We start from the raw sequence: 12,010 nt of genomic DNA, 5'->3' as shown, positions 1-12,010 counted from the left end.
TGTCTTCTAGGAAATGGTCCCTGGTGCCAGAAAGCTTGGAGACCACTGCTATAAGCCACCTACTCAGCCACGGCCACCACCTCAAGTCCACTGCCACCTTTTGCATAGTGCAAAGCTAACTACTACTTCTCTCCCCTGCTTACAAACAACCTAGAGCTCCCCAGTGCCTCCAGGGCCAAGTCTCAATTCCTTCACGCAGCACCAGCCTCTCCCCAGCCATCTCCACTGCTTCGCTAAACACCCAAGACCACTAGCCATTCCCGAACCATGGGATCCTCTTGTTGCCTGCCTTTGCATATACTGTTCCCCAAGCCTAAAGTGCCCTTCCCTCTTCCTCCACCTGGCAAACCCCTGCTCCTTCCTCAAGGTCCAGCTCACCATCACCTCCTCCAGGAAGCCTAACCAGATCCTCCCTCTCGACCTGCCAGGGAGAAATGACTTGCTCTCCGTGGCACCGGATCCATAAGCAAGCCTGGTGCTTCCTACCTTCAATCACAGGACCCAAGCAACAGCTCCTCAAAAAATTTGGGGTAAAGTGACTTCTCTATTTTTTAAGTTTTCCAATCTGATGCCAACATATGTTTTTGTGAAATAAAATTAAAAAGGATGTGGCAATGTCAAGTTGCCAAACAAGTTTCTCAAGGCTTATTCTCAAAGTCTGCATGCCTCTCACCACAGACCCGACCAGCACAGCTCAGGATGGGCGGAGGTCTGGGGACCACGGACTCCAGGGCCAGGCAGAGCCACTGCGCTCCCGGTGTTCCAGAAGGAGCCTGGTGCAGGGCCTATCAAGAGTCAGGTGTGTATGTCTGGACCCCAGAGAACAAGGGGCTTCTCCATGAACATCTGCTGTCCCAGACACTGGATGGGAAAGTCTGAAAATGCTGTAACATGGGTGGTCCTGGTGACAGGCCTCCCATTCCTCAAATGGTCACGTAAAGGCATAGAGAGGATGAGCTGCCCCAGCCATAGTGGCCCACGTGCTGTACTTTCTCTACACTGCCCAGCATCTCAGGGGCAGGAACGTGGAATCTGCAAGTTAGCTGTCCAAACTCCTGCCCCACATGGATGACTGACAGTATCCCCACCGCAGTCCCAGCAAGCCAGTCCCATGCTGTGATAAAGAGCTCAGACTCTGGAAACAGACCTAGGTTCATATCCTGGCTTAGCCTTTCATACCTGTGTGACCTCAGGTGAGTCACCTCACTTCTCGGGGCCTCCATGTTACCTCTGTAAACCACACCTAATAAAACTAGCATCATGGGGCAGCTGTGAGGGTTGAAGGGAATGTGCCCATCTACACTCATTTGGGCTTGGCTGTCACTGATGTTTATAAAAGGCCCAGGGTCTGGCAGCTGGAAACTCTGCCCTGGATCCTCCTTTTCTGCTCGCCCTTCCCAGGAGACCCAATATCTTCTCTTTGGGGTCAAGAGAGACTGCTGGTTTCCCTGCTGCTAAGTTTGCTGATTTTCTTTGAGGACTTCCCTGCCCTCTACCTCCCTCAGGCCAAGGGGCTTCTCTCCTTCCTCCCCCTCCACCCCTGCTGGGGGCACCACTGTACCCCCTCTCCAAATGCCAGCTCCCTCTGGCTGGTCTTGCTTTCTCTTGGAACAAGGCTGCCCTAAAGAGGGGCACCCCGGCCCCCTGGGAAAATGCCACTCTGTTTGGGTTGGGGCAGTAAAGGGCTGTGAGGTCAGGGATGAGCCCCAGCCAACCACCTCCCAGCAGCCCCCAGAGCCCACACTCTCTGTACCTTAGGCCATGATGGTGCCGAGTCCGCCCCGGCTGGGTCCCAGTCAGCTGCTCCCACGAGAAGTTCACTTCCTGCTGGGGCAGAGGGTCTGGTGAGCTGCTCCCCATGCCCCTCAGCCGTCCTGGAGCCTCCCAAGCCAGGCGTCTCCATTCCCTGGCATCAGGCAGCCGGATCCTTTGCTGGCCCTCACCCCTTTCCCTTGGGGAAAGTGAGAGATAGTGGGAGAAGCCACTCCGGGAAAGCTGACATTGTGGGGGCGGTTCCATATTTACTTGCTCAGTGACGTCCATACCAGCCCAGCTCAGTGCCCTAGTCAAAGTGATCCTCCTGCCTGCTGGTCCCACTCTCACCCACAACTCTGCCAAAAGCCTAGGGGAAGGTGCCCACTGGCCACCACCCCCATTTCGACCCCAAGCTCCTTCCAGTCACATTCGCTGATATTCATGCAGTAGTGGACAACCTCTGTTGCAGGGCGCAGAGGCTGTGCCAACTCTCTGGGGTCCCCATTCTGCTCTGATTCCAGGAGAAGAACTGGGGTACAGAGGAAGGGGTGCAAGATTTGGGGTCAGAATTTTAGCTTGGTTACTCCCTAAACTGTATGAACTCCAAGTCACCTCCCCCTTCTGAGCCTCAGTTTTCTGAGCTATACAATATGGGGTTTAAGGGCCAACCTGCCTGGGCTAGTGATTGGGGATCGGAGAAGGTGCAGTTGGGAGGAAGAGAGTCCTCGTTGCTCTTAGGATCAGGTGGGGTAGGGGAGAGAGGACTGGAAGGAAAAGTTCCAGAAGGCACTGAAGGCTCCAGAGGCCTGGGGTGCCTCACTTTGCAAGCAGGGAACCCCCTACCATTAGCACCAACCCCTGGTCTGAGGCTGCTGCTTGGGAGCAGGATGGCCAGCAGCTATCTGCCCCCTCTCTAGTTCACTCCCCTACCCAGTATCATTTCAGTGGAGCCTCTTGGTCTGTTTGAATGTGTCTACAACTTCTGATCTGTGAGGTTCCTTGGATGGGATAAAGTCTGAAACCAAGACTCTATAAATCAAATCCTGTTTTTATTAATGTATTATTGTTTTTTGAGACAGAGTCTCATTCTGTTTCCCAGGCTGGAGTACAGTGGTGTGATCTCAACTCACCACAGCCTCAATCCCCTAGGCTCTGGTGATCCTCCCACCTTAGCCTCCCAAGTTGCTGAGACTACAGGTACATATCACCAGGCCCAGCTAATTCTGTTATTTTTTTTTTTTAAACACAGGGTCTCACTATGTTGCCCAGGCTGGTCTCAAACCCCTGGATTCAAGCGATCCTTCCACCTCAGCCTCCGAAAGTGCTGTGATTACAGGCATGAGCCACTGTGCCCAGCCCAAATCCTATTTTTAAATCGCTCAAGAAATCTTCTGGGAATTGTTATGTAATACAAGTAGGCAATCCCAAAGGCTTCCTTTATCAATGTGGCCTTCTTAAGGAGATTGGAACAATGAGACGACAGCTGTGTGGCCTTGAGTTGGTCACGTAACCTCTCTGAGCCCCAGGCTTCCTCATCCATCAGGGGGTGCAGGAGTAATCTCACCCGACCTTTGTCAGTGTCCTGGTGCTCCCTATGTGTTTTGTCCAGTTGGTTACCAACCCAGAGATAATAGCACCTTAAACTCGGTCCTGCAAATACAGAGGAAAAAATCTTCCGCAGAATGCAGGGCAGGTCTGATATTACTGAGTCCATTTATAGAAAGGAAACTGAGGCCCAGATAGGTTAAATATCTTGCCTTAAACACAAGACACTGGGGCAGCATGAGTGCCTGAGGCTATGGCCAGATCACCTTTAAGTACAGACATGCTCACTGTCTCATATCTGGGTACTGCCATCCCATCCCCAGCAAGGGGCACAAGAGGACCCCCATACCTCCCCCACATCCACTGGCCTCACACCCAGGAGATGGCCTGACACTGGCCCTACGCCATTCACTGGTGCTCTTTCTCCGGAGCTGTTCATGCAGCCCTCAGAGGCCAGTATCGGCATTACCCTGTTCTGCAGATGAGAAAATGGGTAACTCCAAGAGAAGCAGCCTCCTGCTCAGATCTCACCACTACCTGGTGCCAGAAACAAGACTAACGTGGGGCCCACACCCTCTCCAGGGCACAGACTGGACCCCGCCAGCCAGCTCCCTGGCTCCTTCTCAGTTCCCCTTCCCTGCCAAGGGACCAGCTCAAGGTACTTTGCTGGATTTTTATCTGCAGGTCCCCTCCCTACTCAGAAGCAGAAGTCTGGCACAGTTGAGGAAACATCTGGTCCCTAGAACTGAGCCCCAACCCATCCGCTCTGACCTTCACTATAGAGGGCCAAGTTCCCCCTACTTCTCCCTGGGAACTGTCACTCTCAGCTCTCACCTTCATCCTCTCCTGCCTCAATTACTAAGAAAGCCTCTTATTTGGCCTCCCTGCTTCCAGCCTCATGCCCAAGCCACTCCTGCTGTGTTTCGGAACGTGGATCTGATCACCGTGTCAGCTTCCTCCTCATAAAACCCTCTGAGGCTCCCTGTGGCCCAACAGACAGAGCGTAAACCCCCCCTCAGCACAGCAGTCAGGACCTGCTACAGCCTAGTAAGGGCCAAGTATCTGGGTTAGGCCAGAGGGTTCAGGAATCCAGTGCCCTGAGTTTGAATTTCATTAGCAACTGTGAAACCTTGGGCAAGTGACGTGATCTCTCTGAGCCTCAGTTTCCTAAACTGTAGAATGGGGAAATAACAATACCACAATCAGGGCACCACTGTGAAGATTTAAAAAGACAAAGCAGGTGAAGTACTTTGCACATAGTAGGTGCTCAATTCATCCACTCATTCTACAAGTATCTGAAGCTCTAATTACTATATGGCATATACTGTTCACACAGCAGTGAACGAAACTAACGAAAATCCCAGCTCTCTGCAAACTTGCTTTATAATGATGGGAGGCAGATGAAAAACAAAATTAAAAAGTCAAACATGGAGCATGGGATAAGTGCTATTCACTAAAGAGAGAAAACAGCAGGAAGCAGAGAGGGTGTTGGGGTGGGTTGCAATTTTAAATGAGAAAGTGCCCATGGCCCGGCCCAGTGGTTCACACTTGCAATCGCAACACTTTGGGAGACCAAGGCAGGTGGATCACTTGAGGTCAGGAGTTCAAGACCAGCCTGGCCAACATGGTGAGACCCCGTCGCTACTAAAACTACAAAAATTAGCTGAGTGTGGTGGTATGTGTCTACAGTCCCAGCTACTCAGGAGGCTGAGGCAGGAGAATCGCTTGAACCCAGGAGGCAGAAGTTGCAGTGAGCCAAGGTCACGTCATTGCATTCCAGCCTGAGTGACTGAGTAAGACCCTGACTCAAAAAAAAAAAAAAAAAGTGCCCATGAGAAGGCAGTGTTTAAGCAGAAGTCCTGGGGGAGGCGAGGGGGGCCCGCCATGGAGATAACCGGGGCAAGAGTGATCTAGGGAGGGGATGCGACCAATGCCGAGGACCGGGACCTGCGTTAGTCAAACTATTATTATTGCTATTCTCTTTCCAGCCTCATCCACCTCCATCTCCTCCCCTTACACTTACTCTCAACCCAAGTGAAGTACTCAAGCCTCCCCAGACCCTTCCACGCACCTATGCTTCTGGACAAGCCATGCCCCGGGCCTGAAGTCTCTCCCCTCCTGTGTTCTCCAAATCCTACTCACTCTTCAAAGCCCAGCCTAAAGACCTCCTCCTCAGGGAAGCATTCCCTGACTTAGAGTGAGTGGTTGTCTCCTTTGCATCCTTCTGCCATAAGCTGCAACGGCCTGGTTCTTTGCCCAACTCCCAGGCTGATCTGTGAGCTCTGGAAGGGCAGGGACTCAATTGCACATAGCACCACCCAGGCCCAGCACAGTGCCTGGCACAGCGATGGCATGCATGCCCTCACCACCTGGTCATACCCAGACTGTGGTCCAGGTCTCCCCAGCAGAGCCACCACAGTCCGGAGACACCACCAGCAAGGTGACTGCATTGTGTGAACACCGGCCTTTTCAACAAAGATACAAATCTGCAATAGGAAACAGGCTTTTTAAAAAAACAACAGCACAATTTTCTTTTCTCTTTCTGCACAGCTTGTTTTTCCAGCACAGCTCCAGGGTCAGCTGTCGGGAAGCCCCTCCCAGGCCCCACTCTGAGAACATGGGGCTCTGTGGCCTCCAAGGACTCGCAGCCTCCAGCAGGAGGTAGAGATGCACCAGACAGTTGTACACCAGCCCTGGCACCAGGGCCACTAGCCACCTCCGAGCGAAGAACCCCCTGCTCAAACCCCGATGTTAGGTAGGTGGTACTCCACTGGAGGCCCGCTCTCCCCTGAGGGCTTTATAACCCCACATGGTGCTTCCAAAGGGGCTTCTCCCCAGTGGGCTTGGGGTTCTCTGCCCTCACTCCAAGAGGGCATACTAAGGAGGTGACCTCAGACTGCTAAGGTTCTAATCCTGGTTATGCCATTAACCCTGGGTCCCTTACCTCATCTTTTGGAGCCTCAGTCTCTCAATCTGTGAAACGGGAGTACTATCTAGCTTGTGGAGCTGTTTTCAGCGCAGGGTATGTGACATGCTTAGACATACCTGGCACACAATAAGCCCTCAAATAACATTAGCTGCCATCATCTTCATCCTCATCATCATCACCTTTTTCTTCTTCCTCTTCATCTTCCCCAGATCACCTGCTCTGTAGCCCCTTCACTGAATCATATACTGGCTAGATGAGCAGGGGCCTCAGGGAATGTTGACTCTCATCCTCCTGCTTTCCTGGAATATCCTCTGCTACATCCCTGGCATACAGTCCTCCTGGCCATAAACACCTGTAAGGATTGGAACGTACCAGCTATACTCTACAAGCCAGTCATGTTGCCAGCTATGCCTAACACCTCCATCCAGCTGAACCCACCAGCCCATTGCTCAGGGAAGCAGCGTTCACTCATCCTGTCCCTAGTCCCCAGCACACACTGAGCTCTCTATCCACACTCAAGGATTCAGCAGAAGGTGTTTGGTGAGCAACTCTCAAGCGCAAACCCAACAGCACACTCAAGCCAACCCCGGCAGAGCTTAGAGTCTGACGGAAGAGCAAGGCTACAACCAGATCATTACACCAATAAGTGGAACATTGCTATGGATGTGAGTGCTCCAAAGGAGAGGTAGGTGGGCCAAGAGAGCTATAAAGAAGGGGGTTCAGCCTAATCAGGGAGGGCTTCCCTGAAGAGGGGATGTGAAGACAGAGGAGGAAGGATGAGGAGGCCTCATCAGGAGGGGAGTGGAATGCAAGGTCAGGGCAGAAGGAACAGCATGAGGAAGCCCCATGTTAGGCAGAACATGACAAATGGGAGGCACAAAAGATGGTGTCCCCACAGAGACTGGAGGGCAGCTGGATTTCTGTCATTTGCATAGCAGCAATGGTCTTTCAGGCAGGGGGTTATAAGCTCAGATATACATGTCGAAAAGATCACCCTGGCTGCTTTCCAAGTCAGGGTCCTCTCTCTGTGTATTAAGTGCACATGCACTCCTTGTCTCTGCCTAAAATGCCTCTCTAGTCCCTGTATCAGTCAGCACAGGCTAAGTTATGCTGCAGTAACAAAAGGGCCCCAACAGCTCACTGTTTGTTTAAAACAACAAAGGTTTAGTTATCACTCCTGTTGCATGTCCATCATGCACAGAGTGACTCAGGGATTCAGGCTGGCAGCAGCCACCCCCATTCCACATTACTACCAGTTGCCATGTCACAGGGAAAGTGCACTGTGGAAGGTCTAACCAGCAATTAAATGCTGTAGCCCAGAAGTGACATACATCGCTGTCATTTATAACTCATCAGCCAGTCACAGGGCCCCCCACCCAAGTGCAGGTAGAGCTCTAGTCAACCTACTGTGGACCTGGAAGAACCAGAAATAGTAAGAAGAAAGCATTAAGGACCCCAGACACCCCCATCCCACTGTGCCCTTCGCTAACCTTAATTCGTTCATTAGATGACAATGGCTTCAGGATTTGAGGAGGAAAGTCCAGCTTGTGTAGGAGAGATCAGTACGGTGTTCAGAGAGATCTAGGAGAGGGTAGAGGATGAGGTCAACGGCAGGGGCCAGATCACTCAGAAGCTTTTAGATCACTGCACTAATTTGGTTCTTTATCCTCAACACACTGGAAAGACTTCTAGGTGTTTGAAGTAGGAAATGGGATCCCTGACATGATCCGATTTGGAACAGATCACTCTGACTGCCATGAAGGGGAGGTTGCAGGTGTACATCAGCAGGCTCCTGCTGCTGTCCTGGGGAGAGACAGCGATGGCCTGACTATGATGCTGGGGAAGAGGGAGTGGAGAGAAGTGGATGGGTTCATTTGAGAGGATGAAGTTATCTGGGCCTGGAGATGGAGCAGATTGGGATGAGAGAGACAGGCAGAGACACCAAGGCTTCTGCCTTAAAGAGTAGTGGGCAGTGTGCTCCTGCCCAAGATCAGAGCCCTAGAAGAGGTTTAGAGAGGAAGATTACAGCCAGCTCAGGCATGTGTGTTTGTCATGCTTATAAGATAGCCAAGAGACCAGGCCGAGGAGGCCGATGATGCCACACATAGGACTCCTGACTCCTGGTCCAGTGCTCTTTATTTCATACTTGACAATATAACCTGGAACCAGGGAAACTCCTTGTAAGCCCAGGAGAAGGCAGATCCAAATAAGAGAAATTCTACTTGACACCAAGGAGAACAAATTGATGGAACGCATCAACCCAGGAAGTTTAGACGACAGAATTGTAACTCAGGTCAAATGAGTCTGTAAGTGCAGAGGTGATGGCTTCTGTGACCCATCTAGGACTCCAGGGACAAGTGAGGGGAGTCCTTCATCTCAGGAAACGAGACCCTGCCACCAGCTGTTCCTTGGGGGCCCTGTCAGTTTGAGACTGGATGGAACACACTGGGTTCTGCGGGGAAATTCTGATAGTCCTAGGACAGAATATTCTGCAGGAATTCTGGGGCGGGGGTCGCGGGGGAGGGAACATTTCTTAAACAGTATGCCAGGCCCTAGAATAGGCATTTCATCTTTGCTATCTCATTTAATTTCACAACTGCCTTGCCAGACAGGTTGTGTTGGGCTTATCCTAGGGATGGAGACACAAGGCTCAGAGAGGCCAAAGACGACGATGTGAAGTCCAAAGCCACACAGCGACTATGCCGGGAGGTAGAATTCAGAGAGAAGCCCTTTCCATCAGACTGAATACAGCAAGAGGCGAGGGCTCTACTCCCAGAAGGGCAGGTTTCCAGACATGCCAAACAGAACTCTGCTTGTCCGCCTTTCAGAGAATCGGCGGGCAAAAACTGTGCCCTGTTCCCCAACCATGACCCCACACCCCACACAATGACCCTAGGAAAGCCCCAACCCTCCTTCCTCTCAAGGGGAACCGTGGCCAAAGATCAGCTTGGGTGCTACAGGCATCATGCTCCACGGAAAATTCTTCTCTCTCCAAACCCCCAAAGTTTATAGGGTTTCCAGGTACCAAGAGCAATCTCTCATTATTGCAAACTGGCTCACGCACAGAGCTGGGTGTGTCTCCCTGCAGCCACTCAAAATTATACAGCACAGCCTTTCTCCACACGAAGCAACCGTCTAGGAAAGAGGAGAGGTTTCAGATTTTTCTCTCCTAAATCCCAGCCCAGCCTGGGCGAAGGGTCTAAGCCCTCATCTCTCAACTGGGCTCTGGACACACAACAGCAACTTTACAAACCAGCATCGCCCAAGACATTGGTATTCTCTTTGCAGCGACTCGCCTAGGGCACGCTGGCCTTGACCGGAGAGAGGTCACTGGCCGCTAAGTTTCTGAAGTTTCTGCGTAAGGCGAGTACCTTGGGGACTGCGAGTGGGGGGTGGAGGCTACGCTCCAGAGAGGGTTCCCGAAGAGTCTACACCGCAGCTAACACTTAAAACGCATTCCAGAAATGCCCTCCGGCTCGGCCACGCTTCGCGATGGAGAGGGCTTCCTGGCATCCCGAAGGACGCCTCCCACCTTCATCCCCGAGCCCCCCGCAACAGCCGCCGGCGCGGGGCCGAGGGCGTCCGCGAGAAGTAGGCCGGCGGCCGCAGCGAGCCCTCCGGCGCCCGCGCCCCGCCCCGCCCGTGTCACCGCGTTCTCATTCCGAACGCCCGGCCCGGGCCGCCGCTCCCATTGGTCGGCGGACACGTCCGTCAGCGGGCGCGCCGCTCGCGGAGAGAAAAGGCTACAATGTAACAAGGCGAGGAGCGAGCGAGCGGGGAGGAAGGAGGCGGAGGGCGGCCCCCGGCTCCCGCGGCGGCGGCAGCTACCTGCCGAGGGTTCGCCCACCTCGGGGCCCCGGCGGGCCGCCCCCCGCCCCGCGCCCGCGCCGCCCGGACCCCCGCCCCGCGCCCGCGTCGAGCCCCCCGGCCGCCCGCGCCCCCCGCCGCCGCTCCCGGCCTCCGCACCGGCGCCCCCCGCGCTCGCTGGCAAACTGCCGAGCGCTCTCCGAAGCCATTTTCAATGGCCACATTGGCTACCGGGGCTGACTCACCTTCCCGGGAACGCTGCGGCAGCCGCGGGGCCCGGGCGGCGGGGGCGGCCCGGCGGGCGGCTCGGCGGAGGCGGCGCGGCCCCGGCTGGCGGCCCCCGCGGCGGGAGCGGCCGCGCTGCGGGCGCGCTGGTCCCCGGCGAGGCAAAGTTTCAGCGCCAGCCTCGGCGCGGCGGCGGCGGCGACTCGCTGCTGCTCTCCTCCCCTGCTTTGACCACCATCTTATTAGTACAGGAAATGACATGGAAAACGGAAGAAAGCGGCGTTTGGGGCAGACGCGGACCCCCCAATTCAGGGGCCGGAGCCGGGACTCACCAGCCGCGTCCCGACCCGGCCCCGGAGAAAACTCCCGGGGCCCCTTCGGCCCGTGCCCTGCCCGGAGGGGGAAACCCGGCTCCCCAAACCCAAAGGGAGAGGGAGCGTTTTATAATCCAGCCCGCGGAGAAATCGAGAAAAAAATAGATGAAAAAAAGAAAAGGTTAAGAGAACTTTGGAACTGGGAACTGGGATACTTTTTTGGGGTCGGAAGTAAAAAGTTCTCCAATTTTAAAAAAAGTCACTGCGAGGGGGGCTCCCCGGCTCTCCTGGTCCCTTGGCAGTCCATTTGGAACCAAATAGTCGCGGGGGAGTCGACGCGTTTGGATTTTTAACCCTTTCGGGGCTCTGCAGCTGGCCCCCTCCCTGTCCCATTTAACCCTTTGAATGCTCAGCAGTTTGGAGATAAAAATTGAAGTTGCAAAACGTAGGCGTCCCGCCAAGGCTAAGGGTGAGGGGCTTGGGTTTCGTTAAAAATATTAACTCTTTACCTGGGGCTGCGGTTTTGAAGTCGCGAACCGCACATGTTCTTCAAATCGAAATACGTTACAGAGGGAGAGACGTTCTGAGAACTGGTGGGGACGGACCCTGGCCGGCTTAAAAAAGATCTCCAAGCTGCATTCACTTGCTCGATTCCTCAGTTTCTTCATCTGTGAAATGGGATTCGACATCACAGAGAAGGGGTGATGAGGGAAAGACGGGGTCGGGGGTGGGATTGTCACAGTGCTTAAGAGCTTGACATGCTTTCCAGGGCGCTGGGAAAACGGACAGGTTGTGATGGGGCTGGAAGCCTCGGAGCAGGGCAAGGGACACTGCGGCGCGGCGTAACCGGGACAACCATTCCCCAATCAACTCGTTTCTCGTGGCGTCCTCTACAAGTCCTGTGGCCCAATGGCGGTGTCTCTCCTACCAAGGGAGGATGCGATATGTAGGCTCTAAAACCGGGGCGGAAACCCCAGTTGGTGGTTCCTAGGAAGGCGCCTGGGCGAGGCGCTGTCCAGTGAGAGGCTGTCCCTCCCCCACACGTCCAGGAAACTCTGCAAGAGTTGCTCAGCCGCCCCCCACCCACCCACCAACGAGGGTACTACCCCAGGGAAGCCTCCTCCCAAGGCGGATAGAGTTCTCTGTCAACCGTGCTGCTGGCGATCCTCAGATGGGCATCCATGCTCAGACCTCTGGGCCTGCTCATGGCTTTTGGAATCTGGAAGTGGAGCTGGAGGCGGTGGGGATGATGAGGGAGGGAACACCGTAGGTACCACATCATCTGTTTCCCTTGACTCTGGCATCACAAACACAGCTTCTTGGAATCTCATGCCTGTTATTGGTTGTGTGACCTTGAGCAAGTGGTTTCACCTCTCTGAGCCTTTATTTCCTGCATCTGCAAAGTGGTGCACAGTAATACCCACGTTCCTGACTC

General features: G+C 54.1%; 1 protein-coding gene across 25 annotated transcripts in view; it reads right to left on the bottom strand.

Annotated features, from left to right (window-relative positions):
• Positions 1-11,362, bottom strand: part of PRDM11 (PR/SET domain 11) — an 87,576-nt gene extending 76,214 nt beyond the window's left edge. For 9 of the 25 annotated variants that reach the window (XM_078339298.1, XM_078339304.1, XM_078339302.1 and 6 more), the window contains exon 1: positions 1,754-1,963. Coding sequence is in view for 11 of the 25 variants with exons in the window: in XM_035262420.3 (XP_035118311.1) it covers positions 1,754-1,903 (150 nt within the window). In the remaining 14 variants the exon portion in view is untranslated. Of the gene's footprint in view, positions 1-1,753; positions 1,964-7,719; positions 9,863-10,281; positions 10,521-11,084 lie in introns of those variants that run through there. The other 16 variants (XM_035262422.3, XM_035262424.3, XM_054240788.2 and 13 more) reach the window with 8 other exon arrangements.
• Between the last annotated feature and the right edge of the window lie 648 nt (positions 11,363-12,010).

Source organism: Callithrix jacchus, chromosome 10, assembly GCF_049354715.1.
Source record: "Callithrix jacchus isolate 240 chromosome 10, calJac240_pri, whole genome shotgun sequence".
Classification (NCBI taxonomy): domain Eukaryota; kingdom Metazoa; phylum Chordata; class Mammalia; order Primates; family Cebidae; genus Callithrix; species Callithrix jacchus.
This window is presented reverse-complemented; position numbering and strand designations above follow the sequence as displayed.